General features: G+C 41.1%; 1 protein-coding gene across 20 annotated transcripts in view; it reads right to left on the reverse strand.

Annotated features, from left to right (window-relative positions):
• Positions 1-25,907, reverse strand: part of CLASP1 (cytoplasmic linker associated protein 1) — a 159,028-nt gene that overhangs the window by 11,519 nt on the left and 121,602 nt on the right. For all 20 annotated transcript variants that reach the window (XM_063429222.1, XM_063429218.1, XM_063429224.1 and 17 more), the window contains 7 exons: positions 23,777-23,920; positions 22,485-22,591; positions 16,335-16,485; positions 13,796-14,042; positions 13,441-13,631; positions 10,814-10,942; positions 2,461-2,667 (listed from right to left, as the gene is read on the reverse strand). In XM_063429222.1, coding sequence (XP_063285292.1) covers positions 2,461-2,667; positions 10,814-10,942; positions 13,441-13,631; positions 13,796-14,042; positions 16,335-16,485; positions 22,485-22,591; positions 23,777-23,920 — 1,176 coding nt within the window. The remainder of the gene's footprint in view (positions 1-2,460; positions 2,668-10,813; positions 10,943-13,440; positions 13,632-13,795; positions 14,043-16,334; positions 16,486-22,484; positions 22,592-23,776; positions 23,921-25,907) is intronic.

Here is a 25,907-nt window from a genome sequence, read left to right on the forward strand (position 1 = left end):
ACCACTAAAACCACCAGGGATGGCAGCATGGTCCCCCCCTCCATGGCAGCACGTTCCCCCCTTCCCCAGACTAAAGGTAAGAAGGGAGAGGGGGATAGAACTTTTTTTTTTTAAATAAATGTAAAAAATACATAATTAAACATATTCACACACAGCACACTCACAAACACACACACAGTACTCTCAGACACATACAGAACACATACATATACAGCACACATACAATCTCCTATACACACTAGATCCCCTACACACACACACACACACACACACACACTACATTCCTGACATACAAGCTCTGGATCCCCTATGCACACACTACATTCCTTGTAAGCAAACACAAGCAAACATTCTCTAAACACACATTCTCTACAACTCCTACACACACTGTGTTCATCTATACACACACACACACACACACACACACACACTCGCTACATCCCCTATACACACACACTCCCTACAGCCCGAGCCACACATATTACACCACAAACACGAATGAAATCAACCTATTTACACAATCCCGCAATCCCACAAGCAGGCTCCAAAGCACACCACAATCAGCTCACTCTACACAAACGCAATCCCACAAGCAGGCTCCAAACCACACCACAATGAGCTCACTCTACACACACGCAATCCCACAAGCAGGCTCCAAACCACACCATAATGAGCTCACTCTACACACACGCAATCCCACAAGCAGGCTCCAAACCACACCACAATGAGCTCACTCTACACACACGCAATCCCACAAGCAGGCTCCAAACCACACCACAATGAGCTCACTCTACACACACGCAATCCCACAAGCAGGCTCCAAACCACACCACAATGAGCTCACTCTACACACACGCAATCCCACAAGCAGGCTCCAAACCACACCATAATGAGCTCACTCTATACACACGCAATCCCACAAGCAGGCTCCAAACCACACCACAATGAGCTCACTCTACACACACGCAATCCCACAAGCAGGCTCCAAACCACACCACAATGAGCTCACTCTACACACACGCAATCCCACAAGCAGGCTCCAAACCACACAACAATCAGCTCACTCTACACACACGCAATCCCACAAGCAGGCTCCAAACCACACCACACCACACCACAATCAGCTCACTCTACACACACGCAATCCCACAAGCAGGCTCCAAACCACACCACAATGAGCTCACTCTACACACGCAATCCCACAAGCAGGCTCCAAACCACACCACAATCAGCTCACTCTACACACACGCAATCCCACAAGCAGGCTCCAAACCACACCACAATGAGCTCACTCTACACACACGCAATCCCACAAGCAGGCTCCAAACCACACCACAATGAGCTCACTCTACACACACGCAATCCCACAAGCAGGCCCTTTTGTCCTCTGTGGAGACACTTATGGAGACACCAGAGACAAGTTAAAAGCAAACACAGCGCAAGCATGTTATTACATTTGCTTGTGCTGCGCAGAACACATACAGGCCCCTTTTCCCATGCTAGAGCTCTTCAGCGGGGCTCTGCGCATTAAACCAACATGCTCACTTTGAGAGGGGGCGTGCTTGTCATCAGTGATGACAAAACACACCCTATCTGGCCCCGCCCCCTTCTCAGGGAACCGCTGTGATTGAAAAATGCCTGGGCCAAATATTTTCCCGAGTCTGTCCCTGTTTCCAGCAGTGACTATCTATCGCCAGTTGCCACCTGCAGGTTTGTATTTCTGATCCTATAGTGTTCCTTTACCATACAAAGGCCCCCCTACCCCATGGTCTATTAGACTCAATAAAAACCTTCTATTAATAAAGAGATAGTTTAGTTACTAAAAACACTCACAGGATTATTCGCTAAAGTGATAATTCAAAGTGAATTTCAAATCTAAGACCAAAGTAGTCAGACCAGAAACATTCTCGCAGTCAGCTCTACTTCCTGTTTGGCTACTTTCGCCTTAAATGTGAAATTCACTCAGAATTCTCACTTTAGTGAATATTATGACAGTGGGAAAAATTGTAGCAAAAAATATAAAAAATGTAACACAAATAATTCTCCAACTTGAGTATTTTAGTAGAGAATTTTCTAGTCAATCATCCCCAAATCCCATACATGACGTATTTTAAGACCAACAATATTAAAGACTCAGATTCCTGTAGATCAAGAGGACATCACTATGGGGTAGACAATAAGAACAAATTGGAAGAATTACGGAGGCTTCTTCAGGGAACGCCTTAATACCCTTAATTTGCATTTCTTGCTAATCATTTATAATGAATCCATTTTAATTTACATTTTAATCAAAATTGTATAGGTAAATAAAATAATTTGGGCTGCAAAAAGAGGAACAGGAATGATGAGAATGCTGTAACAATGAACAACTAAAAATGTAGATATTCAACATCTATTTGAAAGATCACAAGTGCATGCACACAGGGAATAATCGTAAAACACCATTAAAAGGCCAATCACCTGTAATAATCCTGGGATTATGTCTGGCAGGATCTGGTGCAGAGACTCCTTTGAAATCCTCTCGATAACCTTTGTTTGCATTTTTATAGCAGCAAGGTTGATGGGGTAATCGGCAGTTTGGATGATGGGGCACAGAACTTTAATACACTGTTCAGGATGGATGGAACTGGCTAGGGTGGACGCAGCTTCCTCCGCAGCCCTTACAACCTGCAACAAACACAGCTTTATGTTGTAAAAATACATATATATATATATATGTATAACAGCAGTAGGTGTAAAACTTGCATTGCGTCCTGCAGCATTCAGTTAAATCATATGACTAGGTCAATATACAATAGGAAAGCAAAATGACAAACATAAATCTGTAAAATCTGAGACTGCTGCATGTATGTTGTGGCTACGGAATCTGATGGCGCTATATAAATAATAATAATAATAGTTATTGTGTTGCATTGCTATAACTAAAAAAGTGCATTAACATCACCCCCTCCCTGGTCAGAGGTTATTACATGACATTGCACTTGGTCATATAGTCAGAAGTCACAAAACAGACCTTTCATGCCACAGGAATAATTCTGTCTGTTCTATTTCATCCCTGTTATTTATTTAGATTGAAGCTTTAAGACTATTTGGCACTTCCAGCTAGTGAGCCTGCCATATATCTCGCTAGATTAGAATGTATAAAAATTTTATATAATGGCTCTATTTATATAAAACACTCCATCTCAGAGCAAGCTGTCGTGCAATGTAAACATCCCATAAAATGGCAAACTCCACTTTTAAAGCAGAGTTACAGTAAATTACTGCGCTGTAACACATTTACAGCAATTTCACAGATTTTCCTTGCTTTTAATGGCTTGGTACATAAAGCTTTAAATGTTAAACTTACAAAAGAGCACAATATTAAAACACATTAGTTACAAGAAGGATTGTAGCAGCTCCCTGGTATGTTACACGAGGACTGAATACATTGCACAGCTATAAAAAATAATATAGAGAAATAAAACCCAAAACTTAAAAGGGGTGTATTAAAAAGATAAGAGAATACACAGAAATAAAAGGTATGACAGTGTCAGTACATGCAAGTTAGTGATCTACTTATGGGACTTCAAAAGGGAAAACACATTTTAACATCTAAATATACACACAACTACGGCAGAAAGAAAAAAAATATATATATTTTAAAGGGAAACGGTCACTTCTCTGGATAGAGCATAAAAAAAATAAAACACTGAATCACCTATAACTTATTTACTAACACTGTATATCTGGGATACAGCTATTTACTAACCCTGTATATCTACGATATAGCTCTTTACTAACCCTGTATATCTGGAATACAGCTCGACTCTTTACTAACCCTGTATATCTGGGATACAGCTAGACTCTTTACTAACCCTGTATATCTGGGATACAGCTAGACTCTTTACTAACCCTGTATATCTGGGATATAGCTCTTTACTAACCCTGTATATCTGGAATACAGCTCGACTCTTTACTAACCCTGTATATCTGGGATACAGCTAGACTCTTTACTAACCCTGTATATCTGGAATACAGCTCGACTCTTTACTAACCCTGTATATCTGGGATACAGCTAGACTCTTTACTAACCCTGTATATCTGGGATACAGCTAGACTCTTTACTAACCCTGTATATCTGGGATATAGCTCTTTACTAACCCTGTATATCTGGAATACAGCTCGACTCTTTACTAACCCTGTATATATGGGATACAGCTATTTACTAACCCTGTATATCTGGGATACAGCTCGACTCTTTACTAATCCTGTATATCTGGGATACAGCTCGACTCTTTAATAATCCTGTATATCTGGGATACAGCTCGACTCTTTACTAACCCTGTATATCTGGGATACAGCTAGACTCTTTACTAACCCTGTATATCTGGGATACAGCTAGACTCTTTACTAACCCTGTATATCTGGGATACAGCTCGACTCTTTACTAACCCTGTATATATGGGATACAGCTATTTACTAACCCTGTATATCTGGGATACAGCTCGACTCTTTACTAATCCTGTATATCTGGGATACAGCTCGACTCTTTACTAATCCTGTATATCTGGGATACAGCTCGACTCTTTACTAATCCTGTATATCTGCGATACAGCTCGACTCTTTACTAACCCTGTATATCTGGGATACAGCTAGACTCTTTACTAACCCTGCATATCTGGGATATAGCTCTTTACTAACCCTGTATATCTGGGATACAGCTATTTACTAACCCTGTATATCTGAGATACAGCTCGACTCTTTACTATATCTGGGATACGGCTATTTACTAACCCTGTACATCTGGGATACAGCTATTTACTAACCCTGTACATCTGGGATATAACTCTTTACTAACCCTGTATATCTGGGATACAGCTATTAACTAACCCTGTACATCTGGGATACAGCTATTAACTAACCCTGTATATCTGGGATACAGCTATTTACTAACCCTGTATACCTGGGATACAGCTATTTACTAACCCTGTATACCTGGGATACAGCTATTTACTAACCCTGTATATCTGGCATACAGCTATTTACTAACCCTGTATATCTGGGATACAGCTATTTACTAACCATGTATATCTGGGATATAGCTCTTTACTAACCCTGTATATCTGGGATACAGCTATTTACTAACCCTGTATATCTGGGATATAGCTCATTACTAACCCTGTATATCTGGGATACAGCTATTTACTAACCCTGTATATCTGTGATACAGCTATTAACTAACCCTGTATATCTGGGATACAGCTATTAACTAACCATGTATATCTGGGATACAGCTATTTACTAACCCTGTATATCTGGGATATAGCTATTTACTAACCCTGTATATCTGGGATACAGCTATTAACTAACCTTGTATATCTGGGATATAGCTATTTACTAACCCTGTATATCTGGGATATAGCTATTTACTAACCCTGTATATCTGGGATACAGCTATTAATTAACCCTGTATATCTGGGATACAGCTATTTACTAACCCTGTATATCTGGGATATAGCTATTTACTAACCCTGTATATCTGGGATATAGCTATTTACTAACCCTGTATATCTGGGATATAGCTATTTACTAACCCTGTATATCTGGGATATAGCTATTTACTAACCCTGTATATCTGGGATACAGCTATTTACTAACCCTGTATATCTGGGATATAGCTATTTACTAACCCTGTATATCTGGGATACAGCTATTTACTAACCCTGTATATCTGGGATACAGCTATTTACTAACCATGTATATCTAGGATATAGCTCTTTACTAACCCTGTATATCTGGGATACAGCTATTTACTAACCCTGTATATCTGGGATATAGCTCATTACTAACCCTGTATATCTGGGATACAGCTATTAACTAACCATGTATATCTGGGATACAGCTATTTACTAACCCTGTATATCTGGGATACAGCTATTTACTAACCCTGTATATCTGGGATACAGCTATTTACTAACCCTGTATATCTGTGATACAGCTATTAACTAACCCTGTATATCTGGGATACAGCTATTAACTAACCATGTATATCTGGGATACAGCTATTTACTAACCCTGTATATCTGGGATATAGCTATTTACTAACCCTGTATATCTGGGATACAGCCATTTACTAACCCTGTATATCTGGGATACAGCTCTTTACTAACCCTGTATATCTGGGATACAGCTATTAACTAACCCTGTATATCTGGGATATAGCTATTTACTAACCCTGTATATCTGGGATATAGCTATTTACTAACCCTGTATATCTGGGATATAGCTATTTACTAACCCTGTATATCTGGGATATAGCTATTTACTAACCCTGTATATCTGGGATATAGCTATTTACTAACCCTGTATATCTGGGATACAGCTATTTACTAACCCTGTATATCTGGGATACAGCTATTTACTAACCCTGTATATCTGGGATACAGCTATTTACTAACCCTGTATATCTGGGATACAGCTATTTACTAACCCTGTATATCTGGGATACAGCTATTTACTAACCCTGTATATCTGGGATATAGCTATTTACTAACCCTGTATATCTGGGATACAGCTATTTACTAACCCTGTATATCTGGGATACAGCTATTTACTAACCCTGTATATCTGGGATACAGCTATTTACTAACCCTGTATATCTGGGATACAGCTATTAACTAACCCTGTATATCTGGGATACAGCTATTAACTAACCCTGTATATCTGGGATATAGCTATTTACTAACCCTGTATATCTGAGATATAGAGCTTTACTAGCCCTGTATATCTGGGATACAGCTATTTTACTAACCCTGTATATCTGGGATACAGCTATTTACTAACCCTGTATATCTGGGATATAGCTATTTACTAACCCTGTATATCTGGGATACAGCTATTTACTAACCCTGTATATCTGGGATATAGCTATTTACTAACCCTGTATATCTGGGATACAGCTATTTACTAACCCTGTATATCTGGGATATAGCTAGTTACTAACCCTGTATATCTGGGATATAGCTATTTACTAACCCTGTATATCTGGGATATAGCTATTTACTAACCCTGTATATCTGGGATATAGCTATTTACTAACCCTGTATATCTGGGATATAGCTATTTACTAACCCTGTATATCTGGGATATAGCTATTTACTAACCCTGTATATCTGGGATATAGCTATTTACTAACCCTGTATATCTGGGATACAGCTATTTACTAACCCTGTATATCTGGGATATAGCTATTTACTAACCCTGTATATCTGGGATACAGCTATTAACTAACCTTGTATATCTGGGATACAGCTATTTACTAACCCTGTATATCTGGGATATACCGTAGCTAGTTACTAACCCTGTATATCTGGGATATAGCTATTTACTAACCCTGTATGTCTGGGATATAGCTATTTACTAACCCTGTATGTCTGGGATATAGCTATTTACTAACCCTGTATATCTGGGATACAGCTATTTACTCACCCTGTATATCTAGGATACAGCTATTAACTAACCCTGTTTATCTATGATACAGCTCGACTCTGTACAAACTTGTTTATCAGGGATATAACTTAAGCTACATAGATGTTTGAGTGGGTAAATTTATTCTTTGAAAAGAGATGAACACAGGACCTGTACATAGCATATCATAAAGCAGGTGATAATATGCTCTCTGCTGCTTACAATTCTATCAGGGACATTACCTCTCACTGTAACTTTGTGATAGAGAAGGAATCCAATGATAAGGCATTGCACGGTACACAGAGCAAGCACCATTTACACGGGAATCAAAAGCATGCTGTGTAAACTGTAATCAATGTGGAAAAAGAAACACATTGACTCTGAGAGATCTCTTCAATGGCAACTTAGTGTCACAGCACACAAGTCAGACAAAGTTTCAATTGGACTACACACCTCTATCAAGCCAGGGTGTCGCACTGTAGGAAAATGGTGTGGGGGTGCCATTAAGCTGTATTCTGAAGCACCAGGTGGCCAGGCTTGCCAAAGGGCAAGTTGATGGCCATCCCCTGGAACACAGTTTGTGAAACTGGCCAAGTTTTCTGTAAAAATATAATGTAATGTCGCTCCTGCAGTGTGAGTGTGGAGGTCTAGTGCGGCAGCTGAGATCCTAGGAATGGGTGAACGCTGTGACCTCCGTCTGAAACCTCTTGCAGGTAGAATTGGAACAAGGGGTGCAAGGAAAGACTGGATGCCGGGTTTAGTGGGAGTGAAATAAAGTCCCAATACTTATGTTACGTGTGATTTAACACGACAGAGACTGTATCCTCTTCCCTCACTGAGTAGAATATAAAGCTGAATTGTGTGACTAACAGTGTCTTATGCTATAGCTATGAAAACTGCATCTCAGGGAGAGAACGCAAGTCCTGTGTGACATAATGGGAAGTCATAGACCTGGAGACCACAGAACCCCAGATCAGACGAGGCAGAGCATAGACCATAGTGAGGTCAGCTGTTCCTCCTATAATCAAGTACTGCCGATTTATCACCGACAATTTCCACTATTCAGGTTTCAATTTATAAAAGTATCATGGGAAAAATAAAAGGTACATAAAATCATCGACCTGATTACCTGAAGTAAACTGATGAGTTTTATAAACTATATTTCTAATCTGTGACGCAGTGTACACTCAGTCAATCCATGCCATTAAACAATATAAAACTCGATTAATTCCTTTACCTCCCGGGATAAATGAAAAATAACTCGTACATGTGAAAGGCTCTCAAGCTTTAATTTGTAATCTATTAATCTTATATTATTGTCATGCCATATATTATTCTATGTATATGTTCCTCAGCCACATAGGCTATTACCCCGTAATAAATTCTTCAGCATTTAGTTCTGGATGATTAAGTACAGTGGAACATTTAGACAAATATTAACTGTGGTCAACTTAATATAGATTTTAAGAAAGCAGGAGAAAAGTAAATCATTCCACTACATTGTATATAAAATCAAACTAATAAACAACGCTGCTCCTGTATACCCTAAACCTCTCCATCCTCCGAGAGGTTAACAATACTCTTAATACAAGACACAGCCATTAAATAACTGCACAGAGGAATAGAAATTCATTCATTTCACGCTTCACTTGATTGTTTCTAGGGATGTTAATCAGTAAACCTATCACCTGCCATGGAACAGAGGTAGTCAAGATCTGCTGCGCACAATACCACCCAACACTCTCAGGCAGCCAACCTGTGTATATTACATGCTTTTAACAAACACACACATGTGATCTACAGACATTATCTCCAAAAATAAATTGCATGGCCTTTGAAATTAAGGATTTTTTACATTATTATTTAACCCCTTAAGGACACATGACATGTGTGACATGTCATGATTCCCTTTTATTCCAGAAGTTTGGTCCTTAAGGGGTTAAAAATAAATATTGGATTACTAATTATGTGTTAGTGTCTGTGTGAATAATTTTGGAAAGAGTACATCACCTGGCGCACGCTAGCTCAGTGGGAGTGGACAAGTGTAAGGCCTCTCTGACCTGATAGGCAGCTCTTCCGATAAAGGATTACGATGGTAATATCAGCAAGGATCTCTGAAACCCACCCTGAGCTGATGTCAGCTGTTCACTGCTAATTGTCTTTGTTCAAATAAGTAGGGATTCTGACCAAGGAGGGGGTATAGATAGGGGCCACAAATGGGCAAAGGTAAACCAGAACATTCTTTAAAACGTGTATTTACTAATACATAAGCATGACAAAATAATACATAAACTACATGAATATGACACTTTTATTCTGGATAATAACAATATGTCAGTTTTCCTTTAAAGGATCGTTAAGCTGGAGTTTAGAATTCCTTGCAGGTATCGCAAAGGATAAAATAAATCACCCAGCCAGCCGTGCCAGGCGGATTGCAACTCACTGAACTCTCTCATGTCTGTGCACGTTCAGAGCCAGGATGGGAACAAGAAGCTGTCCCTGCCAAACCTGCTCCATGGGGGACAAGGAGAGAGAAGCAGGATGAGCTGCCTGCAGCAGAAACAAGCTGGTGACATTTATTAAAGGAACAAGCTACTAATAAAAATAATTAAATAATGAACTGTTTAGGATAATATATAATTGCATTTATTTTATTCGGCATGTTTTAATTTGGGGTACATGAAATCTTGGCTTGAAATAATTGCAGATCTAGTTATCTGCAACTACTGCAAGCCCTATCCCTTCCTTCCCAGCCCAGACTTTCTCGTCAGTGCCAAAATACAATGGATCCGTGCTCATTTACATCTCAAGCTGGGAACTCTGGGATACTTGTGGAAACATGATTTCTTGAGTTTCTATGTCTGAGGGGAACGTTTAAAATGTCCACTTGACATATGCAGGTGATGCACAAAGTAATTCTTCTATTTGTTCTGTGGGGATTTTTAGTATGATTGGTCACTTCACAATCTTTTTGGCACCGTGGAATAACCAGAGACTTCTCATTGAGATGCGTTGAGTCCTAGCTGTCGGACAGCAGGTAGGTGTGTCTGTCTTTACTTATAAAGTGCCATTTGCTAATGAAAGAAAGAGGATATATTGTTCACACGTAAAGCACTTCAGGAAGCTGTGCACTTGGAGTGTACCTTTAAAGTGAAGTTAGCAGAAAGGTATTGCAAAGTACTAAAAGTAAAGCTGTCACGAGGTAAATAATCATAAAAAAGAAAATCTACAATAAAACACAAAATTAAAAGCAGGAATAACGGTATGGGAAGAGGGATAGTGGAGCCTCCTATCATGTGCGAACATGACCAACAAATACAAATATTCATGGTGAAAGTGATTATTTTACATTAGATAGAATTACCTCTTTATGGGAATCCTTGTGTGCCTCCAGGGTTTTCATGATCGTCAGCTCTGCGTAATTCTTAAACCGAGCTGGTTGGTTCCGGAGAATCTCTCTCAATACCCTCAATGCCAAGGCTCGTATCGCATGCTGAAACAAAATAAAACAGGAATGTTACCTAAAAAAACAATGCAGACTTTTTAGAGGATACAATAATTTACTTACTGACGTTCTGCCAATGTTTGAAGCTACATGGGGGTAGGGAGTTTGACAGTGTCCTGATTAAAGCGTTCAGTATAGTCAACATATGACAATCTGTTACAGATATCTCAGGGTGAACGCTGGCTTTATTCAAACAACTTCTCTCCGAAACGCTAAGGATGGACTCATTGCACCATTAAAAGGGAGTGTTTGGAAAATGTATACACAATGAAGGATATAGAACGATTTATCATGCTCTGAATTACTCAGCAGTTTGTTTCTATGTTCGTATTCAGCATTTAAACTATATTTATACCAAGTTCTAAACAATGAGTAGACAATGTCCATCAGTAGATCCAGCATTGAAGCAAAACGCCTCTAATAGGACATTTTCTTTTTTTTTTATTCTTTTTTTTTTCGAGGCATTTAAGATGTGTACAACATCCCATTAAACAGTGGGAGCTTTGGTTCATAAACAGAGAATGCAGTCATAAAATAAATATATGCTCTTATAGTCCTTTGCCTCAATTTTGTAGTTTTTGTTCAAGTACAAGTAACTATGCATGTGTGGTACATCAATCAGTAAGGTCCTGTAGTGAGCATGTGCATTAGATTTAAGAGACATGTAGAAATAATGAGAATGCTCGGTGTGTGCGTGTGATCTTACATCATGAGCATATGAGGTGGTTGGGCGCACTTAGATTGACTACCACTCATGTACTATCTTTGGGTGCGTTTTTCCCATGGAGAGCTGACCTGCTGCGCACTGCATTGGGGCTGTGGCTGCTGTGTTATGGGTCCATTGCGGTGTGGAGATTAGCCTGGTGAAAATATAGAGTGTCGGGGCTGCTACAGGCGGGATCAATGAGAGGTGGGTGGTGAAGGGTTAGACCCTTTCAGAATAAGCTGGTCTGTCGGCTGTTCTGTGCCAGAGGGGTACTGGGGCGTCTCTCACAGTCGCTGTAGTTGTGGCGTGTGCTGAGGCTATGTGTAAGAGTCCTGTCTATGGTAGCGTGCGCTGGGTATCTATCCATATTTAAGTAGTATGGTGTCGAGATTATGAGTAAGCGCGTATTGTGTGGGTTCAGCAAGAATGAACTTGAATAAACAGAGTAAACGTAATAAAACAAAATTTAACATAAGTAGCCATTAAGTCTGTGATGGTTATCCCCGTTGTGGGGTTTGAGAGCAGGGGGCGCTTGTGTCAAGTGGTGGCTGGAGTATAGGAGTCCGAGAGGGCTCTCCGTGGCGTGAACAGCTGGATCCCATCTGGGTACGTTTGCAGTATCTGGAGGTAGCCCCAATGTTCCCATGAGGGTATTCGCTTCTTGCAGGTCGTGTACCGTGTGGGTGGTCTCTCCTTGCTGGATCTGTAGGGACTTTGGTGAGCGCCAGCGGTAATGCAGGCTGTGGGGCCGGAGTAGGGTTGTAAAGGGCTGCATGGATTTACGCCATGCCAGGGTTTCTCCTGAGAGGTCCTGGTAAAATGTGAGTGTCATATTTTCAAACGTGAATGGGGCTTCGCCCTTCAGTGCGGCCTGGACCGCCTGTTTGTCGGCCATATTGTGGAGTCTTACCACTAAGTCCCGAGGTGCTGCAGCCGGTGCTCGCCGCGCTTTTGGAATTCGGAAGATCCCTTTGAAGGCGAGGTGTTTGACTTGTTTGGGTGTCAGCAATGCCGCCATCATCCTTCTCAGTAGGTGGGGGAGCTCTGCCTCCGGGGTCTCCTCCGGTATGCCCCGGAGCTTTACGTTTTTCCGGCGCCTTGCATCCTCCAGGTTGGCAAAGCGTTGGTCGGTGAGTGCCTGCTGTTTCTTCAGCGCTTGCACTTCCAGCTGAAGTTCCGCCATCGAGTCGGCTTGTTTCTTCGCGGCCGTCTCGACCCCCTCTAGGCGGCCTACAACGTCCGTCAGGTCGGATCGTAGTTGGGCCACATCCGATTGGAGGGTTTTTTGGAGAGCCCCCAGCATCTCCTTCAGGATCCCTGCTGTCACCGGGGCAGAGTCTCCCCTCTCAGGGACCAGGGCCTGTTGCAGTGAGGTCGGTATTCCCAGGCTCCTGCTGTCTAGGGCTAGGTCCTCTGAGGAGTCCGAGTAATCCTCGAGGTCGGCGGCCATTTTGAGCCCATCGGAACATGTCTCCGATATGTGTGCTCGGTCCAGATTTGTCTGCCCTGGGTTTTTTTGTTTTGCGTCCCATTTTGGTCTGGGGAGTTTTTACTGCCGTTTCCAGACTCGGGGTTCACCGTATTTGTTGTTTTATGCTGGCCAAAGTACGGAGCCCATGTAGACTGCGTCTTGCTTGTTCAGCCGCTTGGCTCCGCCCCTAATAGGACATTTTTTAAGAAAAAACTTACTGATAATTAACGGTTTGCCCTTTGCCTAGCAATTTAACATCAAATTAATTGTTTCCAATTTTCCCGGTTTGGCAGCAAGTCATCCACTTACATCTTTGTCTCCCAAAGTCTCCAATAGGAGAAGAAGGATGGTTTTGAAGTGTTCTTCCCAAACACCAAGATTGTCTTCTCGTGTGATCTTCAGCAGTTCACACAGAGCTCCTTTTCTTTCCTCCACTCGCTCATTGTGGTTGGACAGCTCTTTCAGTAAGTCAGCCACCAGATCAGAGTGGTCAATAGACACTAAGAGAGGAAACAGAAGAGATAAGTAGAACAAGCTAAAGGGTACGGTCTGGAAAATGAATTGGTCCTTCGTATCAGGAAGCTCAATACAAATATTTAAATCTAGTTTCAACATAAGATACTGTATCCTTTAAGGCCTGCTGGGAAATATAAAGGCAACCAACCGTCACGTAGCTGGTCCATGTCATCATCAAACACTGCCTCCTTGAGCGCTGTTTTATCATAGCTACTTATTGAGTCTGAGTATGGGTAAGGGTTGTACTCCCGTCCACGCGGCCCTGTGAAGGCACGAGGTGGCTGCGTGTTAAGAAGGGATGTCTTGTTATCGAGCGCCATCCTCCCACCTTCTACCATGTCTAAACCACCTCGGAGATCGCTAGCTGGAGAAGCTATTCCAAGCTCTCTAGAAACCTGCAGGAATTAAAGAAGTAACCATTAATAGAGGATATAAGGAGTAATATACACAGCACTATTTCTCATACTACCTCTTTGAATTAAAAACGATAACCTAACTCCATGACTATAACATAACATTTAGATCTACTGTTAATTATGCTACCCATCTCATTACTGGAAGAACCAGGGCCTCAGACATACCTATGGGATGTGCTAGGTCCCATGCTGCCCAGAGAAGGACTGCAATTCACACCGTGAAAGACACGGATAATTGTGGTGGTGGAAGGCTCTGTGATGTCTGGCTAATCCTCTTCATCTGGATTGTTTGGTCTTTCTGTTTGTTTTTTTATATGAGCGACTGTGCTATCGTTGTACAAGGACATTTTTGGCATTGATAAAGGATAAATCTGAAATGTCTCTTTCTTGCTGATCCTTCAAATAAAATTGTATGTAGCACTACCTGTGCACATTTGCATCTAGTTTTGCTGCCTTCCTTTTTTCATTACTTGTCTTATATTTGACCCTGTCTTGAGGAACAAGGTGTAAGGTTAGCAGCACAGTGTTAACTATTTATGTTTGATTTTTTGATACTGTAGTGACCCTTCCTCTCTCTCTCTCTGTGGCCAAAATTAGATACCATGATAACATTCTTTCCGTCTGTAGGGAATTCCTGATGTGAACTAGAAAACCAAAATAGCTGCTTGTGCCAGGAGCACATATATTCTAAACTCCCTACTGGGATTGTCTCTAAAACAAGTCATTGAGGAGCCAACTCGTAAGGAGGCCATACTAGATTTAGTGTTAACAAATGGAGATTTGGTATCAGATATTACTGTAGATGAAAGTTTTGGAACCCAGGTATCATCAGTCAGTATGGTGACTGAGTCACACCACACAAAAACAAAAGTATTAGATTTTAGAACAGACTTTTCTAAACATAGAATATGCGTAAAGGTGTCATTATCAGAATGGAGTGGTTTAAATGAAGTCCAGGAGAAATAGGATTATTTAAAAGTTGCACTACTGAAGGTAAAAGAAAATGTATTAGATTTGTCAGTAGGGGCAAAAAAAGTAAACCACTGTGGTACTCCGCAGAAGTGGTCAACATAGTAAAAAACTAAAAGTTAGCATTTAGTAATTATAAAAAAAAAACTAGAGTGGGGAAAATAGACAGATCTATAGGATTAAAATAAATTAGCTTGATAAAGGCTTATGTGAAGGTCGAAACGTGGCACCTTTTGTTCCAATAAACCTGCCTTCCTGAGTGCCTAATTTATTTTATCTACTAAACAGGGTTTTGCCAACCCTGGCCCTGATAAGCACCTGGATTCCTAAGTGTGAGTGCGATATCCTCCGTTTGTGAATTGCTACAGATCTATAAGATTAGGCAGAAAGAGGCTAAACAAGTTATAAGAGCTTCCAGAAAACACACAGAAGAGAAAATAGTCCAGTAAGTTTAAAAAAAAAAAAAAAGGGGGGGGACAAAACATTTTTTTTTTATACATAAATGAGAAGAGGAAAATAAAACACGGATTAGTTGAGGCTAAAAACAAAAGAAGGAAGGTATGTAGATGAGGATAAAGGTCTAGCTGACTGCCTCAATGAATATTTTTGTTCAGTATTTACAGATGAAAATGAAGGATTGCAACCTCAATTAGGAAAAAGGACAGTCATTTGTTACATGTGAGTTTACACTGATCCCGCCCGCGAAGACCTAATGCGCATGTGTGGCAATGCCTAAAGAGCTCTCCTAAAGGGGATTGAGCGACGTTGGAGGTCCTCACACAGCGTGAGGACGTCCAGCGATGCTCTAGCACAGGTTTTCTGTGCTATGGACACGGAAGTGCCCTCTAGTGGCTGTCTAGTAGACAACCACTAGAGATGGAGTTAACCCTGCAAGGTAATTATTGCAGTTTATAAAAAAACTGCAATAATTACACTTGCAGGGTTAAGGGTAGTGGGAGTTGGCACCCAGACCACTCCAATGGGCAGAAGTGGTCTGGATGCCTGGAGTGTCCCTTAAAAAAAGAAAAACTACCACAACAAGACGACATAGTCTTAAATTAGAGGGGCAAAGGTTTAAAAATAACATCAGGAAGTATTACTTTACTGAGAGGGTAGTGGATGCATGGAATAGCCTTCCAGCTGAAGTGGTAGAGGTTAACACAGTGAGGGAGTTTAAGCATGCGTTGGATAGGCATAAAGCTATCCTAACTATAAGATAAGGCCAGGGACTAATGAAAGTATTTAGAATATTGGGGAGACTGGATCTGATCTGCCGTCACATTCCATGTTTCTATTACTCACGATATCACCATCCTTCTTTCCATCCCGCTTGACTGGCTCATTAAGGTCTTCCTGGCTTCGGAAGCTGAACTTCTCAATCGCCTCAGTGACTCCGCGCAGAGAGCTGTATATTTCGTCGGAGTTTAGGTTTTCTGTATCGTAGTCCAGCAGGCTGCCATGAAAACGGAGGTTTAACACAATATGTGAAAACATGACTGATAATAAGCTTTTGTTCATTTAATGTATGGCAACAGCTCTGGCAGAGATAAAAGCATGAAATGACAATGTAACAAGCACTGCACTGGGTCTATGTACTAAATAAATCCTTGATTTAAAAAAACTCAAGAGGTAGTTAAGCAGATCATTTTTATCCTTGGAATGAGTTGTATTCATTCTTATTTTCTTGAGCATTGTGTTAAATAGAATACACAATGCTGCACCCTCTCACGGAATACACAGCATGTGACTGACACACAAACACGGAGGCCAACACCAGATCTAGAAAGAATCCATGCCTTTATTACTGCAACTACTATATGGAAAAAAGTGTAAAAATACTGAGCGACTATAGCAGCATTTTCAAATAATTTGAACGAATTAGGTTAATTTAGATCCAGTGTTCAAATCTCACATTTCTAAACCCCAAAAAACAGAAAAGAAAAAGAAAAATAGTGACTAACTAGACTGTGACAGAGTTGAGTTGTAGTCGAAACGAGCGTTAGTCTCTGCTCAGCCACAAATCATTCAGATACTGAGAACATCAGTTACAGTCAACTGGCTAACAATATCTATACCCACTGTCAGCGAGTGGAAGTAAAACGTATCCTTCCTGGTTCATTACCGAGACATTATTACTAGAATTACTACTAAGATTGTAAACTTGTTTGATCAGGGTCTTCCTCATATGGATATTTTGGTTTGCCTATTGTTAAGCGCTGTGGAATATGTTGGTGCCGTTTAAATACGAATATAAATAATAAGAAGAAGAACCAGCTAATTGTATTTACCCATTATGAAATAACAAATACAAATTAATATAACTAAGTATTCTGTACTTTGTAGTAACCCATTAATGGAATGCAACCAAAATGTTACAGATATTTTGTAATTAGTGCTGAAATAGTAAAAAAAAAGAAAAAAAAAAAAAGGTTTCTTACTGGGTACCTGCAGACAGTTTTGAGGTTTGCAATAGGTGAAAGCTTGAAACATCACCTACACTGCAATGTGGTGCTAGAGCATCCCTTTTAATGGTTTTGGTCTGTGCATATTTATAAGAGTTAGTGCCATCTCATTTTTATTGTTTGGTAGACGTGGCGTCACACATTTTACAGGTTGTTTTTACCATCTTCCCCGTACACATCTGCTTGATAAGGAGCAGACGCTAAGGATATTTTAATTTCTAGGTAAATTTCTGCTTTAATAACAGTGTGGATCCTGCCTACATGCACAGCCATGAAAACACATCGATGGTAACAATTTACAGGCAGGAAACAAAAAAACCCAAAGCAGGACAGGCTTCTGCTCTGGTTTAGGCAGCACTAGAACAATGGATAAGACACAGCCGCTCAATATATCAACATAAATGTGTGTTAAAGCAACAGCACTAGCGTGCAGGGCCCTGCTGTGTGTGCGCTACCTGCAATGCTCGCAGTGAATCCTCCTCTAGGGCAGTGTTTGGCACACAACGTTTGAGACACATCCTGACCTTTATTTTAGCGGACACAATTAAACTTGTGGCAGAGTTGGAGAGAATGTGCCATGTCACAAGAAGAGAGGATTGGTGCCTGGCGCAGTGTGGGCAGTGAGGGAGATACATCAGGCTAGCACTGTTGCTTTAACCAGTTGGGCAGTGTTGTGACAGCATGCAAGCTCAGCAACAGCATGGAACAAGCGAATTTCGGTAATGGTAGAAGCATGAAGTTGTCACAATATTACTCCTTCCATTAATATGAAATTATATAATTTTCATCTCGTTATAATTAGATTTTAGAATTTACCGAGCAACTGAACTTTAAAAATAAGCTTTACTTTTGATCTAGAGGTAAGAGTTTTATAGTGCAATTGTACATAAATCACTATGTACTTTATGCATTAAACTCTTTCTATTATCATGAGAAGAGGGACAGTGACACTGTTTTACATTTTAACTCCTACAGAATTTGTGTGAGCAAAAACCACATTGTCACCAGACAATTCTCACAGAAAAGACAGCCGTATAAGGAAGCATTAGCAATTTTCACTGCATTAATTTCACTGTACAACAAGCACCAGTAAAAGGAACGCTATGGTCACCCAAACCACTTCATCTCAATGATGTGGTTTGGGTACAGTGGCCATCTAATTTTAGTCCTGCTATGTTACCGCCACAAGAACAGGGTCAAACTCCGTTCTTTGACATTCGACATACTCACGCATGGCTTGAGGATTTTGAACGTCCTTTAATGTTGATCATAGGGAAGCATTGGAATAATGCTTCCCAATGAGAAGCATTGGGCTGGAAACGCATGGCACTTGCCACGCATGAGTTTCTTGTCCCCAATGCTTCTCAAATGATGCCTCTTGGAAGACATTGCAGGAGGCGGAAAAGTAAAACTTTTTTTTTTTTTTAATTATAATTAGGGGGCACAATAATGTAAATAGGTGGTAGAACACTACAATGTTAAGAATACATGTTTGGATTCCCAACGCTATGGTATTCATTTTTACGTTTGGGTTGACGACATCACCCCAAATTACTCCAGGCATGCTTATAAGTACATCGGCACCTACTGAAAATTGCAGTCCAAGTTTGCTCATGCCCTCTTTACATATGGCACATTCAGCATTGTGGGGTTAAATGGATTTTGCATGTTACGATCTGGCTGTGGCTGGACAGCTGGGCCTATTATGTTAATTAAACACTTTAAAATAGTGAGGAAAAATAATAGCACAACCCATAAGTAACTTTTTGTTATCTGTCGGGCTGTACCGAGTGACTGTTCTGTTTTAATACAAACATTCCATTGAGAAGTTTAAATATGTCTGTAAAAGCAAATTGGCAACAATAGTGTATTGTGACAGCATTCACTATACAGGTAAGGTTTAAATCGTGCAGACTTCCTGGAGCAAGAATATTACAAACTGCAATTTGATTTCTGCAATAATGGGCTATAAATGAATACGTTTAAGGTCCAACGTAGCCCACATTTACTTAGAACATTGGGCAGACTGAATAGGCAGAATGGTTCTTATCTGCAGTCACATTCTAAACTTTTACGAAACCCTGTTTTTTAAATGTAAGTATAGTTTTAAGATTTGTTTAAAAGAGCAACAGAAGGACATTGCCAATATAAGGGGAACAATGTGTCACAAGCAATTGAGCCAAATTGGGTAAAATAATAACTTTAGGAAAATAAAATTCAAAAATAATTGCAGAAGTATTGTTGTGTTTCAAAAGTCTTTAAAAGCAGTTCCAGAAATCAAAGTAAGATTATCAGAAATGGATCCTCTCTCTATCAGTCTGATAATATTGTGACATTGAAACAGGGTAAACAGCTAGCACAGTTACCTCGGAGAGTAGGAGCATCTGAACGTCTTGTGACAAGGAGCAGTGGGGATGGAGTGAGGTGGCCGTGGGAGATGCTTAGACAACCCATCTGCACTCCAACCCCAGAGCCGGCTGCCGAGGGAGAAATGGGACACGGAGAGACAGGGGAGGAATTGGGGTAAGAGATATGGGAGATATAAAGGAGGAGGAACAAGAGGGGAGGAGAGATACGGATGGGGGAGGACAAAGGAGGGGAGACACAGGTTAGATATTAGAAAATGGGGGAGAGATGCAGGGGAAAGGAGGGGGAGTAGAGAGACAGGGACAGTGAGAACAGGGTGGGGAGGGAAGTGAGACAAGGGGGGAGGGACAGGGTGGGAAATTGGGAGAGAGACAAGTAGGGTAGAGCAGGGTGGAAGGGAAGAGACAGGATGGATGAGAGATATAGTGGGGAGAGGAGTAAAGAGATGAATTAGAGGAGGAGGGGAGAGACCAGGAGGAAGTGTACTTGGAATAGAAGGAAAGGATAGGGAGAATATGGAAGTAATGGGGGATAGAGAGGAAGGAGGATGGGAAGGCAGGAGGCAGGAGAGACAGGGGAGGAAGAAGAGAAAAAGAAGCTGCAGTTTCATGCATTCTTAGGTACAGGGATCAGAATATTATCTTGTTTTTGGTGCTTCCATTTGGGATTCACAGATGCAATTCTAAGCTAACCCGGGGGTGGTGCTCGCCCAGGGAATAAAGGGCATCAATGATTAAATTCTAATACAAACAAAATGTATAATTATAGCCATGCATATCTCAGGTTAGCATAAATCATTTATTTTCCTTTCAATTAAAATGGCTACGGATCACGAAACACCAGTTGACTGTTTGGATGACAGACATGGCTGATAGCACTGCAGGAGTTGTCCAATATTTCACTATTCAGCTATGTATGTAAGTAGGGTACAAGGGGCCACATATAAAGTAAACTCACTAAAACTCTTGCCATTTGCCAGCATGGCTGACGATAAATGTAAAGAATACAGCATTCATTTCTTCACTTATAGTGCATAGAGTATAGTAATGATTAATATGAAGGAATTGATCAATATTACTATATTAACTAAATTATTTACTAAAATGCTCCTATGTAGTATTTTGTTTTTACAAACCAAATAAGAGTCTACGATATGAATTAAAATAATATAGTATTCAAAAAAAAAAAAGAAAGAGTAAGTCTGGATAAAGGTCTCCCCATCTGCAGAAATGTATTCTCCTTCTGATGCCTGAGTAAGTACTGGCTTGTCACTCATCATGAATAAAAATACAGTTAGGACAAGTGGTAGTGGTCTGGATAGTGCCCACCTGGCGTGCCTGGGTAATGGTCCCCCCTACCTGACGTGCCTGGGTAACAGTGGTCCCCTACCTGGCATGCCTGGGAAACTGTTGCCCCCACATGGCGTGCCTGGGTAACGGTGGCCCTCTACCTGGCGTACCTGGGTAACTGTCGCCCCCTACCTGGCATGCCTGGGTAACTGTCGCCCCCTACCTGGCATGCCTGGGTAACTGTCGCCCCCTACCTGGCATGCCTGGGTAACTGTCGCCCCCTACCTGGCATGCCTGGGTAACTGTCGCCCCCTACCTGGCATGCCTGGGTAACTGTCGCCCCCTACCTGGCATGCCTGGGTAACTGTCGCCCCCTACCTGGCATGCCTGGGTAACTGTCGCCCCCTACCTGGCATGCCTGGGTAACTGTCGCCCCCACATGGCGTGCCTGGGTAACAGTCGCTCCCACATGGTGTGCTTTGGTAAAAGCTGCCCCCACCTAGCGTGCCTAGGTAAAGGTCGCCCCATCACATGCACAATATATTAAATATATATAATATATCTATCTTTCACTTGTGAGATTAAAAAGCCAAAACATCTAAACAACTCTAGCCTTGTCTGTTATGGGAAACCAATAGATGGATATCTTCACTCTCCAGCCCAGCTTGTGTTCTTGCTGTCACTCATGCTCACACTCCGGTAAAGTGCTATAAGAAAACAATGTCTCTTACTAAGGACTATGGCCACTGCAGCTTTGTAAAGTAGCAGATTATTATTATACTACAACATTTTGGAAATCACATTCCTCATGACAGCCTCCCTTTAGTGGCGGCCACCTCCAGACAGGAGTTAGTTTTCCCAGGAAAAAAACACACAGAAGCTGAATTGATTTACAAACATTTCTAAGCTGTCGCAGTAAAATTAAACTGCTTCTACATGTAATTGCTTATGCGGGGAACAGTTTAATCCGAAACGAAAACTGTCAATTCTAGGCGTAATGTATAAAGTCCCTGCCGGAGCAGGTTCAGAAGGAAGAACTGACAGTGTGCGAGTCATCCACCAGGACTGGATGACTCGCAAGCCTCTATTAGATTTTTTCTGCAGACTGCCCACAGATTACACAATATGTATGATTTACAGATACCCTGTTACCTGGAACTGTTTGTCTCAGTACGTCCAGTAAAATGAGTGGTTTGTAAGGTTAATTTTCCGTGGCCAAACAGGCATTATGGGGATCGCTGAATAGCCTTGCCACTGCCGTAGAGGAGGTGCAAGCTGCAGCAGAGTCTAGAACAGTTGTATGGTGTATAGTGCATTGTACAATGCAAGGTTACCTGGGAGAGATGCCACCGTGGGAACAGTTGGTGGGGGATGTTAAGGGGCTGGCACGACTGCTAGAGTGCCGAGGAGGGGTACGGCCGATCGTGTTGCTTGGAGATCCCTACAATCAGAACCAAAGATTAATAAAATCAATTAATCTGCACAAATGTAATAATCGGTAGAAAACAGAAAAGCCTGATTATCTGCATTAGTCAATCAGTCCTATTGCTAGGGGAACCAGAATACTGGGGGCTCCATCAATTGTTGAACTACATTTCTAATGCTGGCAGGATGATGTAATTTGTAGTTTAGTGTAGGATGAAAGGTATTGAAACCTATTTCTTCAAACATCCCCACTGCCCTAAGCCAGGGGATAATATATATTATTTTACCTCTGCGGGCTCTGCTTTGTGCCTTGCTGGCCATCTCTGACCTAATCCTAGAGAAATATCCCCTCATTGCCTCACATCACCTTGTGTCATTCAGATGACAGGAACCAAATATCTCCAACTGTGCACTGGGAGCAGGGAATACTACTTTACCTCTACACAGACAAACCAAGATGACAGCAGACATGCTTTTTTGAGCCATGCTTGTGGAACATTGGGCTACTTGTGACATTCTCTGGTACTGATACTTAAAAAGAGTCTCTAGAACGGTTGTATTTTCATTTATAATATTTGAAAGCGACTCAGTATCACTTTACACAAACAATAGATCACAATTTTCTAGATTTGTGTCCCTAGTGTCTGGCATAGAGGTAAAAAAATGTACTAGCACTATGTCCTCTAAAGCAGCGTCCACCTTGAAGGGGACAGAAGCCCGTTTCTTTCAACTTATTTGTGCACAAATTAAATTTCCACACTTGTCTGAAGATGACCAGGTCACAGTAAATAAAGTCAGACAGTGCCTTATACAATGTTCATTAAACCTTCCAGTAGTGCAAGCCCCGGTCTGTGCCGATCATCATTTATATACAAATTTGGCTCAAAACTACATAAGAACTGATTGCATTGCAGAGCGTTAACCCAACATTTCTACATCACTGCTACGACTGGAGCTCAGGACAGCATAACGTGCCAGTTAATCAACCTCTAACATCTTGACCTACAAACACTCTCTTGGCAGACGTAGCATTGCGACACCTCTCGCTGTTTCACATTTTGTTCTCTACCTTTATGGGCGTTAGACGATGTTCTATTAACGAGCAATTTCAACCACAAACCCTCCACCTATAAACCTCCCACCTTCTTTACTTTTGGCAGGCAACTTACTGCCAACAGCCACAGCTCGGAGTTGTACTTACCATGCTGCTGTTACTGGAGTTCCTGAGATGGTTGTGTAGGAGTTTGGTGGCACCATCCTGGAATGTTTTTGGCAAAGCACCCAGTAACATGGTAAACTCCGGTGTGTTTAGTTCGAAAAGGGAAATGAGGACAATTTGCGCTGCCTGAAGGAAGACAAATCTGACATCAGAAAACAGCTTAAATAAAGACAAGAAGAAAAAAATTAGAAACTAAAAACCCAGAATTGTGAACAATATCTAAGAAACAGAGCGGTGGGATCATGATTTTAGTGGAGGAAGTGCTGACTAATGCCACATGATGACCTTCAGAATGTAGCAGATCTAAACATACATCCTTTCTGCTCTCCAGAATGAGTGCAGGACAGCCAGCTGCAAGCTAGACACATCAGGAGAGATTAGTGGCTTTATCTGAAAAATGGAGCAATCACCATGGAAACAACTCTTTTACATTGTTGCTCTACTTTTCAGAACACTTTGATCACGTTCCCTCATTGAGATTCAACTGATCTTTAAAAACCAAAGGGGTTAACCAATAAAAGCAAATATCCTAGTATTAGGGGGTCTCTGGTGGTGGCAGGAATGTGAAACGGTGGGAGCATGCAGAGTGAAGAGCACACAGCACTCATACAGTGAAAACCATTCAATCAGGTACCAAACTTGGGTTAAAAAGCTCCCCACGTGGAACTGGCAAAATGCGTTGCACACTTAGCTATATCACGGCCATGTTACAGCAGGGGGGAGTACAATGATTGTAAACCAATTTCCTCATTATAACTTCTTGCTGAACTTTAAATATCAACGCTAAACACAAAGATTTAAAATTTTAATTCTGCAAATTAGTCCGATCTGTAGTTAAAGTGACCCTTCACCGACACTGGTTTCATTTGCTGCAGTTATTTAGGCCTTTCATGGATACCCAGGGTTCTATATCCTATGATCCACTGGCTGGATACTGTACTGTTTAATTAGACACTATTAAGGAATATCTAGAACACACCCCTAAAATCAAAAAACCTTTTCGATCCAATAATTTTCTTCATGCTACCTGTATATGAGTAGTAGTATTATATATATATATATATGTGTGTGTATGTATCTATATTAAAGCATGTTTGGAACAGCAAAGGAACACAAAGGAAGTTTATCAACATGAAAAAAAGAAAATCTGCTATTACGGCACCAGGAGTGCAATTCTGTAAGATCTGAATGTTTTAATAGTAAATCTCATTCTTCCAAGTACTGCTGTGGCTGGTGAAATGTCGGGCATTGTGCCACGCAGACTGGCGTTCAATAGCAGGTCTAAATTGAAAAGCATGTAACACCTTATTACATGTTAATAGCAATAGGTTCACACAAGAAACAGACGACACTGCGCACACACACACATTACAAAAATAAAAAAGTGTTAAACATACATGTAAACTTTCAAATCAGTGCTCCCCCACAAGACCCAGGAAAGGTTACAAAGATTGTGACGTGGTCAAGACGTGAAGAGGAACCACTCATTAAAGATACACTGTAGGCACTATAACCATTCCATCTCATTGAAGTGGTTATAGTGTCTGGAGTCCTCTGACACAGTCCCTCCATTCAGTGTTAAACAATTTCCATGTAGTTTAATACTGAATGAGGGTTCCTGGCTTACTATAGTCCTGCCCCCCAGTGTAGGTTTGGCTTAAGAGAGATTACACACTTCCTTGTAGTCATACCGATTCAAACCTGCAATGAACACTGTGATAGGCTGAATGCGGCCAGTTGACTTTCTCAGCCAATCACAGCTGCCTATTGCTGCTCAGAATAATGATTCCTCTTTATCCCATGCAGCACAGAGGGGATGGGCTGTTGAAAACATGTAATTGCTGAATGGAAGGACAGCGCCAGGAGACTTCAGACACTATAACTACTTCAATGCGAGGAAGCCGTTACAATGCCTACAGTGTCCCTTTAAATCCAACAACTGTACAAAAAAAAAAAGAACCATGTGAAGCTTGCACTTAAAATCGCCTTGAATTAAGTGTTAAAAGGCACTAAATGGGTGACCATAGTAATATCTGGTAGTCCTGGGCCACCTGTGAAATCATATCATACGTTGGTGGTGTAGAAAACAGACTCCATTACTGATTTTAAAGGA

This window comes from Pelobates fuscus, chromosome 8, assembly GCF_036172605.1.
Source record: "Pelobates fuscus isolate aPelFus1 chromosome 8, aPelFus1.pri, whole genome shotgun sequence".
NCBI classification, from domain to species: domain Eukaryota; kingdom Metazoa; phylum Chordata; class Amphibia; order Anura; family Pelobatidae; genus Pelobates; species Pelobates fuscus.